This window comes from Oryza glaberrima, chromosome 2, assembly GCF_000147395.1.
Source record: "Oryza glaberrima chromosome 2, OglaRS2, whole genome shotgun sequence".
Lineage (NCBI taxonomy): Eukaryota > Viridiplantae > Streptophyta > Magnoliopsida > Poales > Poaceae > Oryza > Oryza glaberrima.
In genome coordinates this window covers 5,083,087-5,106,110 of record NC_068327.1, presented here as the reverse complement: position 1 = coordinate 5,106,110, position 23,024 = coordinate 5,083,087, and the positions used below count along the sequence as shown (strand labels likewise).

Genomic DNA, 23,024 nt, shown 5'->3' with positions numbered 1-23,024 from the left:
CATATTTTCTTGACTAGAGCATATGCATCTTATAAGAACTAGACGAGAAATGTTATTGTTATATATAGTTTTGTTAGGTCTCAGTTGCTTGAAATTTTCTTATTTTCCAATAATCTTAATTCGCATAGCATATATAAGTTTGCTGGAACTTTAAGCTAGCTGGCTTTATGTTATACTACATTGTTATAGGTTAATCTAGATGTGTTTCTTTAATATATATTCTTCTCTGTTTTTTTCCTTTTTTGATTTCAAGTTAAAAGAGCATCTAATAAACATGTGAATTGTTGGATATTGATGTTGTGGTTGATATATATCATGATAGATAAAAAGTGGTCATTCGACGAGTGGTGAGTTAAACCAAAAAAAAAAAAACCTAGGATTTAACTCTAACCTGTGCATCTGGTTATCCTTGGGCAATCTAACCCTGGTTAACAAAAAAAAAAAAGTTAGTACAGTAGGTTTTAAATTCTTACACGACATGATACATGGGTTGCACAGTAATGTGGTTGCTGTTGATGCAGTTGTGTGATTGTACGTGTCGGCGGTTCAACAGGTCTGAGAAAATTGCTGCTGATCAAGGGAAATCTTTTTGTGTGGCCCTAGAGTGAAAAATGACATTTATTATCTTCGTAATCAATAAGATGCCGCCGAATTTTGTAAATTTATTTTTAGAAAAGTATGGAAATGTAACAGCATGGAGAAATACTTATATTAGTTTAATACTTTCAAACTACTCCCTCTATCCCAAAATATAGCTACTTCTGATAGTACATATTTTAGACGACTAGTCAAAAGTTAAAACTAAAACAATCAGGATTATGATATATTACCATCAAGGTTTCTGGAACTATATAATTCACTCATGTCTGGCCAAAGGTTGAAACCAAAGACAGTTATTGACAGTGAAAACGAAGCATTTTTATTTTTATTTTTCTCACAGTGCCTTCAACCAATGTACACTGGTCAAGTTAAAGGACTGATCTGATCAGCCTGCTAGTTCAAGTTGTGTCCTATTCCTCCCCAACAAGCGGAGGTTACATTCTGATTCTGGGTGGTGTTTTGCCACCCATCCCAGACTGTTCATCTTCACTGTAAAATGGTCAAATACAATGACCAGCTGTGATAGCATACACATGGCCAACGCGCGAATCTAAGTCACAAATCCTTGTTTCCGTTTGATAAATGGCGAACCATATATCCCCACATCCCTGCCTGGCAGTGCTCAGAAAGTTAACATCTCTCCTAAGTTCTCCGCTTCAGTTCAGAGGATAGTGTGACAAGCTTGTATGGATAGTCATGTGCTACAAGCTCACTTCCTTTGGCAGGCTGATCTCCAAGAAATACAAGCTGACAATGCAAAAACCAGAGATTAGTTGTGTAAGAATAGCATGTGTACCGCTCCAAGGCAATGTGACGGTATGCTGCGGTATAAGATTGACTATCTGTTCAGTGTCAAGGTCAATAAGTTAATCAGTCTATTCATTTGATATATTTTAATTTTGATGATGAGTTTATGACAATGATGTTTTAGCAATTCAGCACTTGCGAGCATTAAGTTACTTATATTCCAGGGTAGAAGTGCATCAAAAAATATAAAGGAAAATCTTTACTGAATGCAAATCCACATTAGTCACAATGGATGATCTGAAACATATTAGGAGTACTTTATTTGAAACATCAACAAACCTTGCAGACATGAAGGCCATGCCAACAAAGACTGCTTTGACAGCCTGTTTTTGACCAGCATAGTCAAATGCTAGAGGTAACATTTCATGCAAAGTGAGGAAGGCCATAACCCCACCAACTGCAGAAAGGCACATGGGAGGTCAACAAAATGCAGAATACTGATACCAGTTTTTCTTTTTATTAACAGACTGACCTGAACCAAGTAGGCCTTCAAGAACTTCAGGATTTAAGCTGCTCGGAAACAAGTAAGCTGAAGCAATCACATTTGCATCAGCCTTCAGCACTCAATGGATATACACCAGAAGAAAAATATTACAGAGAAGTGCATATGACATAGCATACCAACAATGATCACTCCTAGTGGCTCAGCGAAACCAGAGAGGGTTGCAACTTTAAATGCTTGCCATTTGCTTTGACATGTGAAAAAAGGAACAAGATATAATTACTGTGGTAGAAGAAAGTGTTACAAAATTACAAGAGAACTATCAGAAACATGCTATTATTGCAAATTGAAAAGGTTAAGCATCATTTGCCTTTTCGCTAAAGCAAAACCATTAGAAATTATTAATGCTCTGTAATCCTGCAAGTGCAACAGGTGGAATGTAGTACTAGCAGATAAGAGTGGTTCGCCAATGACTAGTTCTCAAATCTTACACACCTATCCTCAATTCATGACTTCAACTAGTACACTCTTTTTTTACCAGTAACTAGTACACTCTTTTGTCTATAGAAAATCTCAAAGCCATAACATATATTCTTTAATGAACTCATTTCTGAAGGCTACTGCGAACCATATAAACTTACTTCAGTTCCTCTCTACATGGGTAAAATAGGTACCTGTTGGTAGCAAAATAGAGTGGTAGAGCTACAGCAACCCCCTGAGAAGGTGAGAAAAAACAACTAATTAGGGCTTCAGATAAATACTACAGTAAATGAACCAAGTTCTGTAGAAGTTAAAAGAAGTTGTCCAAGACTCTATCCTGCCACACTCAACAATGATTCAGATACAGCTACATTGACTTGTTGAGATCTAGAAAATGTCATAAATGTTGCAGCTTAAGGGCATATATAATTAACCAAACTTGAGATTTTTTTTTCCTTGTCATGATTTAGTTTGCCATAACGTTGGCAATTCATATTAAACTGATAAATGAAATACCAGATATTTTCTAAGAGGCAAACTTTAGATGGCATTCAAATATTTCTGCAAGCACATACAACAAGCTAGGGTATCCTAAGTGGCAATATGCAACATCAAACTGTAGTTAAGAATGCTCATGGACCAGAAATGCTGATAAGTTGATTTATCTACCTCTGGTATATTGTGTAAAGCAATAGCAATAGCCAAGTTCAGTCCCACACGAAGGCCCTGCAGTTTTTCATCATAACAAAACACATTCAGGGCAAGCTAACAAATATCCAACATGATATCTATTGGGACACAGAATGATATTAAATACAACTAGCAACTAGGCCAAGCCAACTACTCAAATACAGTAACTATTGGAACACCAAAACTATGTTATATAGTGTTATAGACCAGAGCTAGTAAAGGCTTTGAAAGGTGGTTGGTCCCAAGTAACTTCTATTAGATGAAAAAAATGCAAGTTACAGATCCCTTCAACAGATGAATGATGCCACTATATTGGAATGATGAATATACAAAAGCAATACCTTCATGGATCCCAAAAATACTGCCATCCCCTCCGGAAAGTTATGCAAGCTGATTCCTGCAGGCTCATAATAAGTATCAAATCAGATTGTTGTAGTATCTCAAGGAACAAGGAAGCAAAGCCACACAACATATATTAAGAAACAGTTCGAATAATGGCCTGGTGTAAGTTCAATAGGAATGCATGTCTGGTTGTATGCTTAGTGATACAGAAGTCTTATTTTCTTACCAACAGCAGTAATGATCCCACTGAATAATACTTGCCGACGATGTTTTTTCATCATATCTTTACCCGAACCATCATCGTCAGTCTGCTTTCCTCAAACCAAACATAGAGAACTAAATTCTGTTCAGCCTTGGTATTTGAAAACAGACTAATATGATTGTGAAAACATTATTAAGGCTGCTCATTCCAACCTGCTTCTTGCCTGCATCAGCTGTTGGCACAACAGTTGGCTCTGGAATAAACTTGACAACCAAACCAAAGAAAAGAACTCCAGCAAAAAACTGCAAAATATTATTATTAGTTAACAATGGTTGCTGTTTATTGTATGAGATAGATCGGCATTACATTGGCATGGATACTATAAGTATAGGCAAAGCATGACTGACCCAAAGGTTGCCCTTCAAGAAACCAATAGAATTCAATGCATTGTGTGCCAAATCTAGAAAGGAAATGCTCAACATAAGTCCAGCGGCAAAACCCTGTATTCAGTAACAGCAAGAGATCAATCTACCAAGAACCAATAGTGAAACCAGAACTTGCTTAAAAGATAGTGAAGTTGCTCCATTACTATAGAGAACAAAGCTTATCACCTGTAGAAGCCCAAGCATCTTAAGATTAGGTGTCGGATTCAAAATCACAAACAGCGCACCTGAAAAACAGAAAATTGGAGCTTCTAAAGTGGGAAAATGGCACAAAGAAGCCTTGCTGGAAACCCTCCACATAGTATTAGGGACAGTTTTAAAAGAGAGTACTCATCGCTCAATGTCCTGAGATCATTCACGGTCGCAAATTGTTAACCAAACATAAGGAAGTACAATGTTGAACCCTAGGGGTTAAAAGTTTTTGACCATGCAACGACATTTATTACTTATCCTGTTATACATAGTACACATAAGAGAAAACCACACCCTGCCACTAAACCTGTCCAGTTATGCCACTTATTTACAAATTACAACACCCCATTGCTGACCTTAAAACAAAAAAATCTGATGAATCATTGTGATCAATTAATTTTCATATTCAGAGGCCTAAATAGCAAAACATTCATCACTCACAAGCCAAAATGGTACAAAAGGGAGATACTCACTGGATTCTGAACTCTCTTTCTTAACAAAAATCCTAAACACTAATTTTCGATTTGCTAATAAAGGATGCATCTGAATTCGTATGGAAGTCACCTATACGAGCGGTAGCAAGACAGAATTCGCTATCGACACCTGAAACTCACCAGAAACACAGAAATTCCCAGGAACGCGAGATTGCGAGATGCTCAGCCACTTGGCGATTCCTTCAAGCAGCGAGCCCGCAAGCTACACAAAACAGCCTTAAATCCACCCGCGGAACCCTAGGAAACCGCGCCCGACCGCAGGCAGAGCAGCATCCAAACCCCCGAAACGAAACTGTTGAGAGGGGAAGAGGCGCGAGGGGGCGGGGCCATACCGATGGACGTGCTGAGGCCGCCGACGAGCGAGAGGGCGAGCGCCACCAGCACCTGCGACTCCATTTGCGGCGAGAGAGAGCTAGGGCTTGCAGGGGATCGAGGCGGGGGGAGGCGGGGAGGAGAGGAGAGGAGAGGGAGATGGGGGAAGGGAAGCTTTTGCTGCGGCGGCGTCTCACGGCGTGCGTACGTCAGCAGTTTGATGAGAGAGAGAGAGAGAGAGAGAGAGTACGGCGTCTTTTGCTAATCACATGCTTATGTGCTTTGGGTTTGGGTTAGTCAATAGATAGGGGAATTTTGTCTTGGTAATTTTTTTTCTTCTGTTCTTTTTTTTGTTGTCTTTGTCAGGGCATATTGGCAACTTGTGTTCTTGGAATTTTGTATTTTTTAAAAAAATATATATATTTCGCGAATTTGATATCGTGGATCGTGCAGATTCGACGGTCGAGATCTAACTGTATGAGCAGATATAGCAGGTCGAATTTAGATTTGGTTGAGATGAAGTTAAGCCACCAAAAACAAAAGAAAAAGTCATTACCATGTGATTGATTAGTTGAGTTTTAATATTCTAAATCAACTTCCGTCCGTCCCATAATATAAGCGATTCTGGAGGAATATATTTTCTACTATTACGAATCTGAACCGTCTCTTAGTCTAAGTCTAGATTCGTAGTATTATGAAGTGTCACATCTCTCTAAAATCTCTTATGATTTTAGTAATAGTGATGCGGATAACATGATGTAGATTTTTTAAGGAGAAACAATGTACTATACTCCATTCGAACTAGTAATACTTATCATTTTGAAGCAAAGTAAAGTCAAACCTTCAAATCTTTGAATATAAATAATTTATAAAATATTTATCTTAGAAATATGAAAACTATATGTATATATTAGTTTTAAAAATGTACTTCAATAAAATTATATATTTGTGATATTTCTATATATATTATAATAGAAAATAGTGGTCAAATATGTTTCTTAGACTATATTTTTAAAACGACAAATATTATCAACTCGGAGGGAGCAGTAATATCAATATTATTTATCAGTTTCATAAAAGCTAACTGAAACAATGTAGTTGGGCTAATACAATAGCCAGCCACATGAATCATGCCATCCACCCATCCACTCCTGCGTCCATTCTATAAGCTTGAGCGGCAGATGGTTCTCCATGCCACAAAACGACTTGTGTTAAAGATGTTTACCGTTTTCGATAAATCTATAACGATCTGAATGTATTTTAAACAAAAAAACAATTAAAAAGGAACAAATCAATTCATATGCTATATTTAAATTGCCATAAAATAAAGGTTACAAGCTTACAAGTGTGGATTTGAGCAGGTACAACGTCAGAAAACAAATTAAGCAACATGATATATATATATATTCAACCACAATTCACAAACACGTAGATTTAAAATATAAACCAAAAACAATCAAATTAGCCAACGAATTAGATCATATATTTTAAAAAAAACACAAATAAACCAGCCGCGCCGCCTTCTCCCACGCGAGACACCCTCTCTCTCACTCTCTCCCTCTCCTCGTCATCAATGCAGGCAGTAGGCGAGGAAGGAGAGCACGACGGCGGCGGCGGCGGCGGGCGCGGCCGCGACGGCGGTGGCGCCGCTGGCGGACCCGGGGCCCGGCGCGGACGCCGGGGACTCGGAGGCCGCGACCGCGGAGGCGGACGCCGCCACGGCGAGCAGCACGGCGCAGGCGATCTTCTTCATCTCCATCCCGGGCGGCGGCGGCGAAGTGCTGGGCTCTGCAGGGTGGGGGAGGAGACGGGTGATGTTGTCGATCGACGGCTTCTCGGGCTGCAGGCGCGCGGTGGTGGCGTTGAGCTGCGGGGCGAGGCGAGGCGCGCGGGGGATTTTAATGGCGGGGCGAGCGGCCATGAGCGAAGCTCGGGGTGGAGCTTCGCCAAAAATGGGGGTGGTGATTAGTGGGTTTGCCAAGATAGGGGTGGTGGTGATTAGTGGAGGTGATTGCTCGATGAAGTTCTAATCTAATGGCGTTTGCCAAATTTCAATCGAATTTTGCTGTTTAAACCCTAAAATTTTCAAATACCATTCGAACCCCCCCCCCCCCCCCCCTCCAAAAATATGATTTCTAGCCTGTCTCGAAATCACAGAAAATTTCGCAAAAACCAACCAGTTTTTATCAAGATTGTTCATGCGAATTTTATTCGAGCTTCCCAAACCATTCAGTTTTATGAAGAGTTCCGTTTGAAATTTCATCAGAATTTAGTGAAAATAGTGCTGTGCCTCACAATTCAACCCCAAAACGAGATTGCAAACCCGCCTCTCGTCCCTGTTGATGATGCATTCTTGTTTATATCGTTTACAGGCGTAAAAACTCAAGACAGCTACTGGATTAACTTATACAGAAACTAGATCACAAGTTCACATCCAGGAAACATTTAAGATTTTGATTATACACATATGCAGTGATGCTAAAGATCGGCCCCAGTTTCAGCAAAAGAGCAGGAAGTTCAGATTCCAGCCTGAACTTGCACCACAACAGAAGCAGCCAATCTCACATAGATACTAAGGGTCAGAATATCAGACAATCTGATCTGTCAAAGATAGGCCTGGTTAACAAACTCGATGAAACAGAATTGCACAAGCCACAAGGGAGGCTGCAAGGCGAATCATTTGCGGTTCTTGGAACGCTTTTTCTCGAGCCTCTGACGAGCTTGCTCAAACTCCTCTTCCGTGGGCTCCGAGCTGCTGCCCCCCTTTGGGTCACATTTGGACATGATGGATGAGAGCACCGAATCGAACCGGTCCTTCCGCTGCGCCCTGCGCTGTGAGATCGCGAGGATCAGATCGTTCTCCTCGCTCTTCTTGTTCTTCCTGTGACGAGGTTTGAGGCAAAAGCAGTAGTGAGCAACTGATGGTAGACAACATCTCGGAAGGCGGATTACTTGGGAGATAAGAGAATGAGAGCTTACTTCACTCTTCTCTCTAATGGGTTTGTGGGAGGTTCAATCTCGGAGATCTTCTTGGCCCATTTATCATATGCTTTTGTTGACTTCAGCTCACCTACAAAAGGGAAGGAAATGGAAAGGACTTTAACCATTAGAGAAGTTTCAGGGAATAGATTGAGTTAGCATGATAAGCTAAACACTTTGCCAGCGCTTCATTGTAGAAAAGGAATAGAAAAAGGTATTCAATATTATATGATAAAATTATATGGCAACAGCATATAATCATTTACCTTCAGCAATTGCCTCATCAATTATATCTTTAAAGCGATGGGAATCAAGCTTTGGATCTGAGCAAATCATTGAACAAAAAAGCCTGCATACAAGGGCACCAAATTAAAATAGAAATGGAACCCAATTATTCACTTGCAATTCATTGCCTTCTGTATAGAAAATTAATCAATACTAAATTTTGTAAGCCACCTGTTCATGTTGCCTTTAAATTTTGTATATAGATACTTCAAGTCCTTTTTTTCAGAATCTGACCCTCTGTACTTAGCTTCAAATTCTTCAATATCAGCCTCAGTAACCTGCAGAAGTGTAGGTCATCACCGATCATTGTATAGGTGAACAGATAGCACAAGTTTTTTTGTTGATATGGACCAAAAAGATACCTTTTTGTAAACAGCTCTGAAGTACTCTTGAAGATTGTCTGCAGCTTCTCCAACCAGTGCCTACAGGAAAAGACAAAACTTCAGAAAATCTACTGGGAGTGAAAGGTTGGAAATCACACTACTTGGAATCAGGTGCTCACATCATCATCAGCAATTCCAGTCTCATCATATAATGCCCTTTTCTCCTCATCCCCAAGAATAGATATCACCTTCTGAAGCTGCTGAAATTTCTCCTTGGCTTCCTGACATCACATAACAGCTCAATTGAGACAAATGGCACTTAATCCATGGAAAAAAGTTTGGAAACAAGATCCTACCTCATCTCCAGGATTCTTGTCTGGATGAAGACGTAAGGCCAACTTGTGATAAGCCTTCTTTATTTCCTGCTGTGAAGCTGTCCTCTCAACCCCTAAGATCTTCAGAATGAAGAAAGGAAACATCAAATGAGTTACTTGTGTTATAAAGAAAGACAAAACCGAAGCATAACAATTGTTTCTGATTGCATATGTACTTTAGGTTCCTTTCTACAGCTTCGCTTAAAAATAAATAATTTAGGCCGATTCCACTGAGCTAGCTGCACCTGCACCGCAGACAACTGCTGCAGGAAGCCAGCAATGCCCTTTGCTAGGGGTCACTGCTAGGGAGGTAGCAGCACAATAAGTCTCATTGGTTGCCCTTATTCTCTAATAAGCCATATAAAAATTAATTTATAGGTAAAACTTGTATATATTTGTTCGTAGCAACTTAAAATCCAACACTAAAAGAAACTACATTGAAAATATCTTAAAATCAAGTTCAAAAATTCAAATTTTGGCTTTTGCTTTGGCTTATTAGGCCAACCGATGGGGCTCTTAAGTTGCAGGCTTGCAGCTAGCTCAGCCTATAGGAGCCACTGTTTCTGGTTGCAATCTTATGATTTGTGGCCTTTTTAAAGTCAGTTACATGAATTTCCATTAACTCTTTCAGCTCTTCTTTGGCACTTCATTAAGCTTAGGTTTCAGCAACATTTCCTTCAGTCTAGAATTTTTTTAAAACGCGCTAAACACAGTCTAGTAGTGTGCGCCAATTAATTACAATTTTTCAGCACAGATCAAGACAAAAAAAAAACAATACTGATGGCTGAACATCTGGGACATATATAAGGTTTATTGAATTAAGTTATGCAAGTAAGGTAATGCTATTGTACTTGCTTTTAAAACTAATAGTGGTATAGCTTGAGATCAACCGCCAATCACAACCTCTTGTACCTCTTGGCTCTTGCACACTTTACCCAGTCATTGGTGTTTTCTGATTGATCGGATGATATGAGAAACCCTTTTTATTTGACAATATAAATTTTTAACGAGACAAGCTAGCAAGGATTGAACTATGTCCTCAATGTATGTGCATAGTAGAGAGTTAGAGGCCCTATCACACCCAGCCACGTAACTGTTTGATTGTTTGACATTTACTCCAGATTCCAGAACATGATAAAAATTAGATTTAAACATCAGTTGACCTTCATAAATTCTGTGGTAGTAATACTTAAGAGGAACAGGTATAGCTCAAAGGCAAGAATGCCATACCATCAAAGAGCAATTGGCAGGAAGGCCAGCAAGATTTAAAGAAGATTAAGTCACTATAAAATCCTTGGAGAGGTACTACTACTGCGAAGCCCAAAACTAGAGCTGAAAGTTAAGGCCAAACCAATAAGCACTCTCCCATATCAGTCATAAGGCTTCACAAGTGAAATGTGAGCCTTCAAGCAACTGCCTCCATGTTTGGGATACAAAATGTTTTTCCTATTGCATAAGTACGCACTTCGTACTTTGGGTTCATCAGTAGCATAATCTTGCCCAATTGTTTTTGCACATTGAAATGGTACACACAGTTGCTTCAATTCGAGGTAATCTGGTATGCACATGTGGGTTATACTTGTACACTAGTACTAACACACGATCAATCCGCGCAGCGAACCACGAAATTCCCCAACGGGCGGAACCTGACGCGACACCGGATAAACAAGAAAACGAAAGCTATCCCGCTATCGCATCGAACAATCAGATGCGCTCCTCACCCTCGAATCCCGAAAAAAAAAGAAAAAGAACAAAAAAACATCGATCCAGGCATCCAGCACACGATTCGATCAGACCAACACCACCCCGCCGCAAAATCAACCGCTACCCGTACGGGTAACACCTCGTAAGCCATAGACCTAGGGTTTGGAGTTGGGGATTTACCTCGTAGAGGCTCTTGCTCTCTGCGGCGACCGGCGCGGGCTCCTCCTCCTCCTCGCCGTCGCCGTCGCGGGAAACCCTAGCCCTCCTCTTGCGGCCCATCTGGTGGAAGCGGCGGGGTGAAGAGGACTAGTAGTGTAGAGGAGAAGACGGCTGCGGCGGCGAGATCTTTATAGGTGGAGATGGCGCGGGTGCGGGGAAATTTTTCCCGCGCTTTTAGGTTCGCGCCGGGATTTGGCGTTGGCGGCGTCTCGTCGAATGAACCACCCGCCATGGGGATGGAGGGTTCGATGGAAAATGCTTGTACACCGGAGGTGAGAGATCACTTCACGGCGCAGTTGTAAAGAGCGTGTGGTTTCAATTTTAAAATCTCGTGTTTAATTTTCAACATGTTTATAAATTCATTTTAAAAAAAAAAGTTTAGAGGAGTATCTCTCCCTTCAAATCTCGTTTTTATACAATGAATGTGTAGTAGAGAGGAGAGATCAGCCACACGAGCATACATAATTTTGCAAAATTCCTTTAGCATGTGTGCTGGGTAGAATCGGTACAATTTGGGTAGATAGAATTTGTCTTTAAAACTAGGGCTCGAATAAATGCCTAAGTTTATTTAGGGCATATACATAGTTAAAAGAAATATATGCGATGTGGCATAAGATTGGCTAGAGATCTCTAACACCATCATATATGTTACAAGAAAGCTTGGTACGGTTTGACCGGGTAGCATATCAAATGTTACATACTAAACCGAGTTTTGTCCTAAAGAAAATGATAATTATAACGGATGAGTAATGAGTTAGAGCTCCTCCACAGTAGACGAAGATGGGAAATAACATGAGGAATGAGGTTAAGACAGTACTCCCTCCGTCCTATAATATAAGGGATTTTGATATTTTGTGTGCAGTGTTTAACCACTCGTCTTATTTAAAAAAATTTGTGCAAATGTAAAAACGAAAAGTTAAACTTAAAGTACTTTGGATAATAAAGTAAGTCACAAATAAAATAAATAATAATTCTAAAATTTTTTAAATAAGACGAATGGTCAAACAGTGCAGGCAAAAAGTTAAAATCCCTTATATTAGGGACGGAGGGAGTACAACGTTGTAGGAATCTTCTTTTTCTCTACGTATTAAAGCTTGTTAGTTAGGTTTTATCAACAACTCAAACAATACCTTATAAATAGTTTACTTATGAAATTTAGACCTAAGAGATCAATATCATCTGCTCTATACTCTATGCTATTTAAACAAAATATGTAGAGCTAGGTAACAATTATCTGCGCACTGGGGCGGAAAACAAACATGGAGCAACTAGGGTAGAAACCCTATACCTAGCTCCGTAATCCTTATTATATTTTTTAAAAAATGCTATATAATTTGTGAAAAAAATAGCTCTCATTTGTTTAGGTTGAAATCGCTCCGTAATTCTTATTATATTTTTTAAAAAATGCTATATTATTCGTGAAAAAATAGCTCTTCATTAGTTTAGCCCTATGCGTGAAAATTTTCAAGCTCTGATACCGTTTACTCATTCTTCTTTGCAAAATAGAATGGAATAAATGGTGTATATTTCAGGTTCTATATATGCAAGGATCATAAAATTTATCAGATACTCTCATACATGTAATTGTCCATTTGCTGCTTCTCACAGGAGTATGCTGAAATGACTCATACCAACGTATATTAGTTCACCCGGGTATCTAACGTTTTGATGAATACTACTCCCTCCGTCTCATAATATAAGAGATTTTAAGTTTTTGCTTGTAGTGTTTGACCACTCGTCTTATTCAAAGAATTTATGCAAATATAAAAAACAAAAAGTTGTGTGTAAAGTATTTTGGATAATAAAGTAAGTCACAAAAAAGTAAATAATGATTCCAAAAATTTTTGAATAAGACGAGTGGTCAAACCGTGCAAGCAAAAACTCAAAATCCCTTATATTATAGGACGGAGGGAGTACAATACAAGATCTTACAAGCGTTGGTTAAGAAAAAGACAAGGAGAAAGTACATATGCTGACATGTGAGTCACTTTCCACGTGTCAGTGGCTCAATCACACAACAGTTAAGTCAGATGATCCCTTTTCATTGAGCACCCATATCACTAAGTGCATGTATGCTATGCCAAATATTTATACCTGGCATACCTAATTAGCTAGTACGAAATCAACGACTTAATCCAAACCCTTATGATTGAACTAAATCCTAAAAAAGTATTCTTACCCCTATATCAATACTACCAATCATCCATAGTTAAAAGCAAGTTGGTCTGACCATATTCTTTATTTTTATTGTTTTGTACATGATAAGGTATATACATGACGCAACAAGGTAGAGTGCTATGTCACAATAGGTCGTCTCTTGCTTACCATGAGAATAGGTTTATGGTCCTCTAGTTTTTCATCTACTCCACATGTGGCTCTCTTCTTCTTTTTATTTGGCTCCACTTGTAAATTTTATTATTCTTAATACATAGGTGCGCAACTCTTTTGTGTATTAAAAAAATAATTTTCATGAACACAAGAGTGTCAAGCAGGCAAAAATTGTTTTATATGTAGGACAACCTATATGTTTCATTTATAAGGCAATATGATTTTATAGGAAATGGTTATGAACATGTTGTTCTTTTCATCTACAAAAGTTAGCAACAATTTATACGATTATCATATGAACACGTTATCTTTTCATTTTATACCGGTTCATATTATTTCACAGTATTACTGCAATAGAAAAAAACTAAATTCCAGCACTATAATAAGAAAGGATTTAATAATTAAACACAAGTATCACACCAACAATAAAGAGAAGGAAAAGGGACACGCTCTCCCTCTCCTCCATCTTCTTCCCCAGCAAGAAAGAAAAAGCCCCTACTTTTTATAACCCCACATCTCCCAGGGACCCAACCGCAAAACCCCACACCCTCCCTCCGATTCCCATCCGTCCAACCACGATCCAACGGCCCACAACCACGCCACGTGGCGTAAATATACGTCGAGGCGAGGGGCAAACCGGTAATTTCCCCGTCGCCATCGGGGGCTTTCTTTTTTATCAGTGTCTCTCTCCCCCCCCCCCCACCTTCCCCTGAAGAGAGAGAGAGAGAGAGAGACGAGACGCCATCACGCGCACCGAGCTCGCGATTCCAATCCCCGCACGCCTCCTCCGCCACCGCCGCCTCGGCCTCCGCCGCCGCCGCGACCAGGGTTAGGGTTTGCCCTCTTGCTCCCCCTGCCTGATTCCCCCCCCTCCCTTGAGTTTGTGGGTGACCCGTTTGATCTGTGGGTTTCTTTTTCTTTTTCTTGTTTTTTTCTTGGGGTCGATTCGATTCGATCGATCGATCCGCGTGGTGCTGGTGTTGGGGAGGGGGGATCGGTTTTGGGTTGGTGCGGGGATCTGATGTGGGGGGTCGTTGTTTGATTTGGTATTTGATGTGGTTGGTTATTGGTTATTGGGCTCGAGGGGAAAGCGTTTATGTTTGATTTTTTTTTAGGTTGTGTATTAGGCTATGTGATCTTTCAGGTTGAAATGATTAGATTCGCGTGAGTTTCCTGATCTTTTTTTGGGGTTGATTTGTTGTAGAACCGTGGGCGATTAATCATTACTCGGGGTAAATGTGAGTGGGTAAAACGTGTTACAGCAGATTTACGGTGTTTGAATTTGATTTCGTCGAAATGGATAGGGGCGTTTGGTTGATAAGATGAGGAATCCACTTTTGTGATGGCGATTTCGTTGCGCCTCATAGAAATTAGGATCTTGTTTCATAAAGTGTAAGCTCGCCGCAGTGGGTTATAGGTTATTTTAAAAGTCACAATTATATGGAAATTTCGATAGGAAAATTGTAGCAACTAGGTGCTTCTTGGATTATCTTACCGCCCGATTTAATTGGACACTAGTTGATTTATCCGTATGTTAAATTTTAAATTTGTTTCTTATACGCATTTCGGTATTGAGTTTTGCATTGTTTGTTTGATGAACAGATCACAGTTGCGATGGAACACAAGGAGGCTGGCTGCCAGCAGCCCGAGGGCCCAATCCTTTGCATCAATAACTGTGGCTTCTTTGGCAGCGCGGCGACCATGAACATGTGCTCCAAGTGCCACAAGGAAATGATCATGAAGGAGGAGCAGGCCAAGCTTGCTGCCTCCTCCATCGATAGCATCGTCAATGGTTGTGACGGTGGGAAGGAGCATATTGTTGCTGCCAGTGGTAGCACGGCGGTGGCAGTGGCTCAGGTCGAGGCGAAGACGCTCGTTGTGCAGCCTACCGATGTCGCGGGCACCAGCGAGGAGGTTGCTGTAGTCCCCAAGGTCAAGGAAGGGCCGAACCGGTGCGCTACCTGTAGGAAGAGGGTTGGGCTGACGGGATTCAACTGCCGGTGCGGTAACATGTACTGTGCGTTGCACCGCTACTCCGACAAGCATGAATGCCAGTTCGACTACCGGACTGCGGCTAGGGATGCCATCGCCAAGGCCAACCCAGTGGTGAAGGCTGAGAAGCTCGACAAGATCTAAGGCGGCTAGGGGCGTGGAATGGATTGCAACCTACAAGATTTCAACATCCACCTTTGCTGCTCTATCCTCACACTTCTTCTTGTCGGCTGCTACATTTCTTAAATTGTTCAACTTTGTGATGCACACTGCATCCTGGCAGCCGAAAGAATTCATCCTCTCAGTCAAGTCAAGTGGTTTGCGTGTTGGGTATGTTGTGTAATCTTTATTCTTGGTGGTTTTCGGTCAGTATTGTGGTGTCTCATTTAGCTAGCTCTGTGATGTACTATGTCCCATGCTTGCTACATTTCAATCAGTAATAGTTATCAGCAATGGTCCATCATATTGCCAACATGTCCATTATTCATTTTTCCTTCAAGATTATTTATGTATGCACCTTTATCTGGTGCGCATTCAAATTCATGTATGTTCAAAGAAGTTTGCCGGATTGTGCTTGGTTGGCTGGGTCTACTCTAGATTTCTACTCTAGATTGAAAATCGGATCTGAGAGGAAATTGTGACAAATGACAAGTTAGTTCTCAGGTTATTACTCTATCCCCAAATGGTCATTCTTTAATGCTACTGAGAGTAGTTGGGATTAGATCTGCAACATGTAACACTGAAAGTTCAGCATGTGAAGCTGTTCTGTTTCAGTAATCTGGGATGTAGTTAATAATCTGCCTTAAAGTTCAAACATCTATTAACTTGTGATCTGAACCAGCATACATATTGTTGTCATGAAGATAACCATTTTGTTCGATTAATTTCCTGGTGCAAGGCAGCTGCAGTTCTGATTCGATTGATAATTTCACAGATTCTGACATCTGCTACCAAATTCTGCCCCCCTTATATTATCCAATTGAAATCCTTAGGTGGATAATTTCACAGATGCTTACATTTTGTTATATCACTTGATTGGCATGACTATGGATTGCAGAATAAACCAAGTTGTGCCAAAAAATTCTTTGCAGAGGATGACTTCTTTTCCCCCTTGATTTGTGCCATTGTGGTTGGGTGGGTTTCTTTAGGCATGATGGGTACATTGATCAACTCCTTTGCCGGGTGTTAAGCCGAAATGCATTAAACAATGCAGGCACTAATGGTGAGCTCTGATCAGCTGAGATTCCTCAGTAGTTTATTGAATTGGATAGGATCTCCAGTTTGTCGTCCTCCCAGTCGCTGGAGATGTATTTTATGAGACTTAAACTGCTGTTACCTGCTCTGATCTTATATTGTTATACTAATGCCATTATAGTGTATATCACGCAATCCTGATAAGAACAGATGATTTTTTTTTTCCCTCTTGTGTTTACCGGACAAAAGTCAGAACAATGGAGATAAATGATACTTCCTCCATTTCATATTATAAATTTATCCTAAGTTAAACCTTTTCAAGTTTGATCAAATTTATAAAAAAAATATAGCAATATTTTCAACACAAAATTAAAAATATACTATAAAAACATATTCAATAATAAATTTAGTGGAACTAATTTAGTGTTGTAATTTTTTCTATAAACTTGGTTAAACTTAGAAATGTTTGAGTTAGGACAAATCTAAAGTGACTTAGTATATGAAACAGAGGAAGTAGCATCTACTGCATCATATATGTTGCAGAATGGCTGTATTTCAGGCTTTCAGCAGCATTTTCAATTACCAAGATACGAAAATGCCACAGAAAAAAAACTCATAATTGCACAACATTGCACTGAACTCAGTAAAAATTATCCTACAATTTCAGAAGAAACAAAACATTTCCTCTTTGGCTGCATATTCTAAATTACAGTATAGTAAGGACAACCATTATTCTGAATTCTTGATTCTTTCTACTAATGAGTAACCTCTTTCAAGGTTCAAGCCCCAAGGTTGAAGTAAACCGTGTAGAATTCGTCTCTCAGGCTGTACAATGGTTCAAGCAGGAAGTTCCTCTTCACCCCCTTTGCAATGAAGCTGATAGGATGGTACTGCCTCAATGGAGCAGCCTGCACAAAGCTCGCGGCCTGCTCGAAAATCCTGTTGATGCTTGGAAGAGAACTCTTGCAACTGACCTGAATCTTTGTACCCACGGAGTAATCCACGCCTGTCACCAGGAAGCATCCCGGTTTGGTCCCGAGCTCGAGGGAGACCGAGTTTGGGTTTCCATCTAGCCCAGGTACAATGTTGAAGAGGGAATCTGAACTCTTTTGCGCGGATTGGGTAAGGTTGTTGGTGATCACCGTTCCTGGGAGGTCAAATGGTTCTATCTGCACAGAGGTCCCCTTCAAGGTTTCACCCTGGGTGTCAAGCTGCCCTGCTGAGTCCTGAGGGTGTACTCTGAATGTCGCGTGGATGGCGGTATCAGTGCCATCGACCGTCGGCCGTTCTTGCATTGCGAGAGAGCCATTCGCGCTCGAGAGGACGAAGGTCTTCCCACTGGATTCTTGTGTGAAGGTCACCAGCTGTGAGTTGTAGGATGAAGGGACTGGAGATATCCAGTCTGAAATTGCGCTGGTGTTGCCGGCTTCTGCATTCCAATCACCAGTTGACAGGCCAGCTAGAACAAATGGCCCGAATAGGATTGCTTGAAGAGATGCATATTCTGGCCGATCATCTGATGTCACAGCATAGCAGTTAACATTGAGATGAATATTCTGACTAAAATAAATCACAATAGTTGGTGTATGTCACATCGTCACAGTTTCATATTCACTATTAGCTTATGATTTTTTATGTTAATTGATAATTTTCGGTTGAAATATCAAACAATTGTATGTGAACTAAGCAAAACACATTGATGCATACTTGAAAATAGAAGAAATTTCCTAAAAGTTGAGTTTTGACCTTTTATTGCTTCAGTCCTTAGTGTAATAGGGAACTGTAGTGATAAATGATCATCTGAACACATTGATGCATACTTGAAAATAGAAGAAATTTCCTAAAAGTTGAGTTTTGACCTTTTATTGCTTCAGTCCTTAGTGTAATAGGGAACTGTAGTGATAAATGATCATCTGAGTTCCACTGTTTGGAGATTGAAAGGAAAGACCCTGCCCACAAAACAATAAAGTAAGAACTTGTCTAAAACATGATCAAGGACGATTGAAATGGATATATTTTTTTGTTCATGCACTCAAAAGATTGTACCTGGAGATATTAATCCTAAATCGTTGTCATTTAGAGTTGCTTTTGCGCCATTGGCAGATGTCCATGATGGTATTCTCACATTCAATGTGGCAGACTGACCATTTGTCTGCATAAGTAGAATAGAGGAAGCTAACTGCTGCTTCTTTCATCTGATTTTCATGTAACATACATTAAAAGAAATTACCTTTGCAGAAGTGGAGAGTGAAACTTGAAGAAACATGTCCAAAGAGCTGATTGGCTTTAGTTGTTGATTAACAGTAAGCCCAGCTGCTTTCCAGTTATAAGCACTCGGTATGTACTGAATGATGTTTAGCACCGGTCTATCTCCTTTCTCCTCAAAGTAAATGGAATCGCCAAGTTTCGAAAAGGATTCTATCCCTGTAAATGAAATAGAAGATCCATAAAGAAACAGGCCACCTGATAAATTGCCTTTCAATTCAAATTTTCACAACTTCGAATGAAAACACAAGCAAAGTAATACTAAAATCACGGTATTAATTTGACAAACTGTTACCGCAATATTTTCATGTAAAAGCAGCAGTGTTAAATAAGCAGAACTCAGAAGCATTTTATTTACCTGTCCCATAACAACACCAGAAGGAGTCATACTTTGTTCCCCAACCATGATAGGAAACCGCTTTAGACCGTCCAGGGGCCTGAGGTAGCATGTAAATCATCACCCCGGGATCAGTCCCTCTTTGGATGCTTAAAACACCATTTATCAGTGCCCTTTCATAATAGTCTGCATATGATAATTCCTTTGTCCATCTGAATAGGTTGCGAGAAACCTGCAGTAGATTGCATTTAACCCATTGAGAGAGAGAGAGAGAGATTGAATGTTCAGGAGAGTGATTTGATATTGTGAACCTTGAGCATGTTGTAGGTTGTGCAAGATTCCTCATTCTCAGTACTCAGAGTATCAGCTAAACGCTTTGGATTGGTCCTGAATAATTATATAGAAGTAGATAGTCATACATCAAAGAGTACTATTGACTATGAATTCAGAATCTAGAGTAAAATTACCAAAATTCACCAGCAGATGTGCCCCCGGTAGCATAGCTATGAGAAGAATTGATGGTATCCATGAAAAACGTTGCAATTTGCTGTTTCATGAGAATTATGATTACAATCAGCTTTTCTCTCAAATGATGTTAGTGAAAAGAATTAGAAAGAAAAACAGATAGTATAACTCCAGTAAAAAACAGCATAAAAAAACTCCAGTAAAAAACCAACACATGGCTTTGACATACAGCTGACAAAAAAAGGGACTGCATATGGATAACTACAGAGCTAATAGGTAATGAAAGGTATAATACTGCCCAAAAACTATAGTTTACCTAGAGAAAGCATGGGTTAGCAAGAAATATACTATTTTCCCCGGATTATGCTATCACACTTCCAGGCCCATATCTGGAAATTTACCAATATCAGCAGGAAATATGCATAATCTGTAAGCAGAATAAAGCTATCCTTTTCCTTTCAGCCAAGCAGCCAATATGACCACTAAAAAAAAGTAACCAATATGATAATCTAAACTATTAGCATTGTACATTCATATCCATATCCCTGGACAGATAATTCATCTTCATGTATGCATATGGAGTAAATATCCAGAAAGAAAGGTTTGTGTTCTTTTACCTTGTAAAGAAGATCACCAGTAACTTCATATCTCATCTGTGCACCAATAACAACTGGAATGTGTGTATTGGAATGGAAGCCTGAAATACTGTCGGCCTGAAATTGAAGCACACTCAAGATTTATCAGTCAGAGACATTACTGCAATAGGAATACTACTATTCTTGTATCCTCTGGAATCAGACACCCAAGCCAAAAGTTCTAAACTTCATTTTAGGTAGTGTCTTTGCTATAGTGGGAAAAAATATAATGACAAAATGAACAGTAGAATTGAAATAATAGATCCATTTGGCATGCAAACATGTAGTTATATTGATTTTCAAACTGCCAAGTGCCAACTCAAAACTGGATATTAGGTAATCCATAATTTTTGACAGTTAGTAAAACAGGTAAATTGCTATATGACAAACAAGGTTGAAGTTGAATGTAAGTTGGTCTGAGTCATTCACCATAAATTGACACATGTTCATAGATGATACAGAATATAAGAACAAAAGCAGGTAAGAAAATAAATCAGCAGACCTGAACTGCAAGCAACCCAAGAAAACATGGCTTATCAAAAAGATGGGCCAGAGTCAGATGCTTCTGATCATTCTGCACATGCAAGAAAACTAGAAAAGTTAGCAACTCCACTAGAGAAAATTGCATTAATCAAGGCAGTATTCCTATCTCATAACAAACCGACAATCACCGTTATCGTGTAGAGCTGATAAAGCACATCATTCATCCCACCACTCTCCTCATTGAGTGAAGCCCAATGCCTCTCAATACTGTATTTCTGTATGACATTCTTCACACGGTCACTGAAGTAATTGGCCATCCCGACCACCAAATCAAGGGCCTTAGAATTCCCGGCCACCGTATACTGATCAAGAAGACCTTGCATAATCTGCAAACCAAGAATTGCACTCATGTAGCAAGACAATGATATAATATAGTGATCAAGCAACACTAGGAACTGAAATTCCCCCATATACCTTGTGAATTGTATAGTAAGGAGCCCAAACAGCCTTGATGGACTCAACCCTGTCGAAGAACTCCGAGGGGAAGGCCGACAAGTACCCCGATCCCATCTTCTTCTGGCAATCATGGAGCGCGTCGACGACCGATGACATCTTCGCCTGGAGAGTGTCATTGTGTGTGCTCGCCCACATCTTGGCAGTAGCACTCAGGTAGTGTCCTGCAAAGAACAGGCAGCAAAGCAAAGCCACCGCAAATTCAGACCAATTGCGCGATTTCGCTGTGCAAGTGATGCCGAGAAATGGCGGTGGCGCACCGACGAAGTGTCCCCGGAGCTCGACGCCGGGGCCCTCCCACCCGCCGTAGGGCGCCCCGGACGCCGGAAGGCCGGCCTGCGTGCGGAAGCTCCACACGAGGCGGTCGACGTCGAGGAGGAGCAGGTACTCCAGGTTGGTCTGCTGGGCCTGCCAGTACACGGTGCCCGGCTGCAGCCGCACGTCGTGCAGCGACGCCTCCGCCAGGAGCGCGCCGCCGCTCGCGGCGATGGCGCCGGCGCCGGAGCCGGAGCCCCGGAGGTTGCGGTAGAGCATGAGCCAGTCGAACGCGTCGCGCCGCGGGGAAGAGGCGGGGCTCGCGAGGAGCCTCCGCGGCATGAGAGACATCCAGGTGGACTCGTCGGTGGGGGTGAGGTGGCGGTCGCCGTCGTGGTCGTCGCCGTGGCCGTGGCCGTGGGGGAGGAGGAGATCGAGCACCCGCGCCGCCTCGACCTCGCCGTCCGGTCGCAGCTCCGCCGCCGCGGCCGCGCGCTCCGTGTGCGACGCCGTCAGTCCCGGGAACCCGTTCGTGCAGTCCTTCCCCGCGACGCCATCGACGGCGGCGGCCAAGAACACCACAACCACCACCACGACCCCAACCGCCGCCGCCGCCATTCCCGCCAAGAACCACTCCCTCCTCACTAATCAAGACTCAAGAACACCACCACACTACCAGACGCATCAAATCAATGGAATCCTCCAAGAATTCCACCTCCATTTATGCCCCCAATGATTGGGCGATCTCAACCAAGAATTGCACGGAAAGCAAGCCGCAACAACTGAATTTCAAGAACACGAAGCCCTCCTTATCCCCTCGCACAGATCACTCCCTCCGAGTCCGATGACTAGTCACCACTAACCACTGAGCCAGTGATTCTTGGGGAGAAGAAGAGTAGAAATCGGCGCCCTTTTCGTGGGCGGATAAGCGGAAAGGGGGCAAGAAATACGCATCAATCATCGGGTAGGATGAGAGCGACGGCTTGTGGGATTTCTTGCACCCAAAGAGCAGCAACGACAAGGAGCGACATGAAAGCCAAGCCACCATTGATGCATCCATCCATCCATTCGAGATCCAACAAATCCATTTCCGGCCATCCCCGTGACACTAGCAGTGAGCGCCGCTTGCTTGCACGCCGGAGCTACCGCTCGTCGTCGGATTACGACGCCGGCATTGTCCTTGTCAAAATCGCAGCAACGGAAGCTGGCCGCGGCGAGGGGCGTGTGCACTTCACACAGGCCTTTTTCTCCGAACTTTTTCTTCCAACTTCCAACTTTTCCATCACATCAAAACTTTCCTACACACATAAACTTCTAACTTTTCTATTACATCGTTCCAATTTCAACAAAACTTCCAATTTTAACGTAAACTAAACACACCCTCAGTCGTCGCTGATCATTTTGGTTGTGATATATTCTAATACTATGAATCTATATATTCATCTGATTCATTGTAGTGTTCTAGATTCGTTTATTTATGGAGGGAGTACAATTTGTAGAGTACCATTAATTTACAATATAGATTTAAAAATATGTATTATAAAATAATAGATTTAACACCATTTAAGGTAGTTTTCATGTTTGAAATATATATTTCATTTTATAAAATTAAAGTTAAATTTATAGTTTTGTGATACACATATTTCAATATGTACGTAGTTTTACAATA

General features: G+C 41.0%; 3 protein-coding genes and 1 pseudogene across 4 annotated transcripts; 1 reads left to right on the top strand and 3 right to left on the bottom strand.

Annotated features, from left to right (window-relative positions):
• Positions 1 to 893: 893 nt before the first annotated feature.
• LOC127762986 (uncharacterized) lies at positions 894 to 11,145 on the bottom strand (annotated as a pseudogene).
• Positions 6,288 to 6,942, bottom strand: LOC127762985 (arabinogalactan protein 23). Its single transcript, XM_052287531.1, has one exon. The coding sequence runs from the start codon at positions 6,923 to 6,925 to the stop codon at positions 6,575 to 6,577; it is 351 nt and encodes a 116-aa protein (XP_052143491.1). The 5' UTR covers positions 6,926 to 6,942; the 3' UTR covers positions 6,288 to 6,574.
• Positions 11,146 to 13,905: 2,760 nt separating the features above from the next.
• LOC127762070 (zinc finger A20 and AN1 domain-containing stress-associated protein 4) lies at positions 13,906 to 15,782 on the top strand. Of its 2 annotated transcripts, none has more exons than XM_052286422.1 (2): positions 13,906 to 14,044; positions 14,819 to 15,782. In XM_052286422.1, the coding sequence occupies exon 2, from the start codon at positions 14,831 to 14,833 to the stop codon at positions 15,350 to 15,352; it is 522 nt and encodes a 173-aa protein (XP_052142382.1). In that variant the 5' UTR covers positions 13,906 to 14,044; positions 14,819 to 14,830; the 3' UTR covers positions 15,353 to 15,782. The 2 variants fall into 2 exon arrangements, with proteins under 2 accessions (XP_052142382.1, XP_052142383.1); XM_052286423.1 differs by having other exon boundaries at positions 13,915 to 14,050.
• Positions 15,783 to 16,998: 1,216 nt separating this feature from the next.
• Positions 16,999 to 22,541, bottom strand: LOC127762069 (uncharacterized). The gene is made up of 12 exons (XM_052286421.1): positions 21,361 to 22,541; positions 21,062 to 21,264; positions 20,776 to 20,973; positions 20,607 to 20,678; positions 20,087 to 20,182; positions 19,472 to 19,551; positions 19,316 to 19,391; positions 19,026 to 19,236; positions 18,633 to 18,826; positions 18,449 to 18,554; positions 18,262 to 18,351; positions 16,999 to 17,918 (listed from the first exon to the last, which is right to left on the bottom strand). Exons 1-12 carry the CDS (start codon positions 21,971 to 21,973, stop codon positions 17,182 to 17,184), a joined length of 2,676 nt encoding a protein of 891 aa, XP_052142381.1. The 5' UTR covers positions 21,974 to 22,541; the 3' UTR covers positions 16,999 to 17,181.
• Between the last annotated feature and the right edge of the window lie 483 nt (positions 22,542 to 23,024).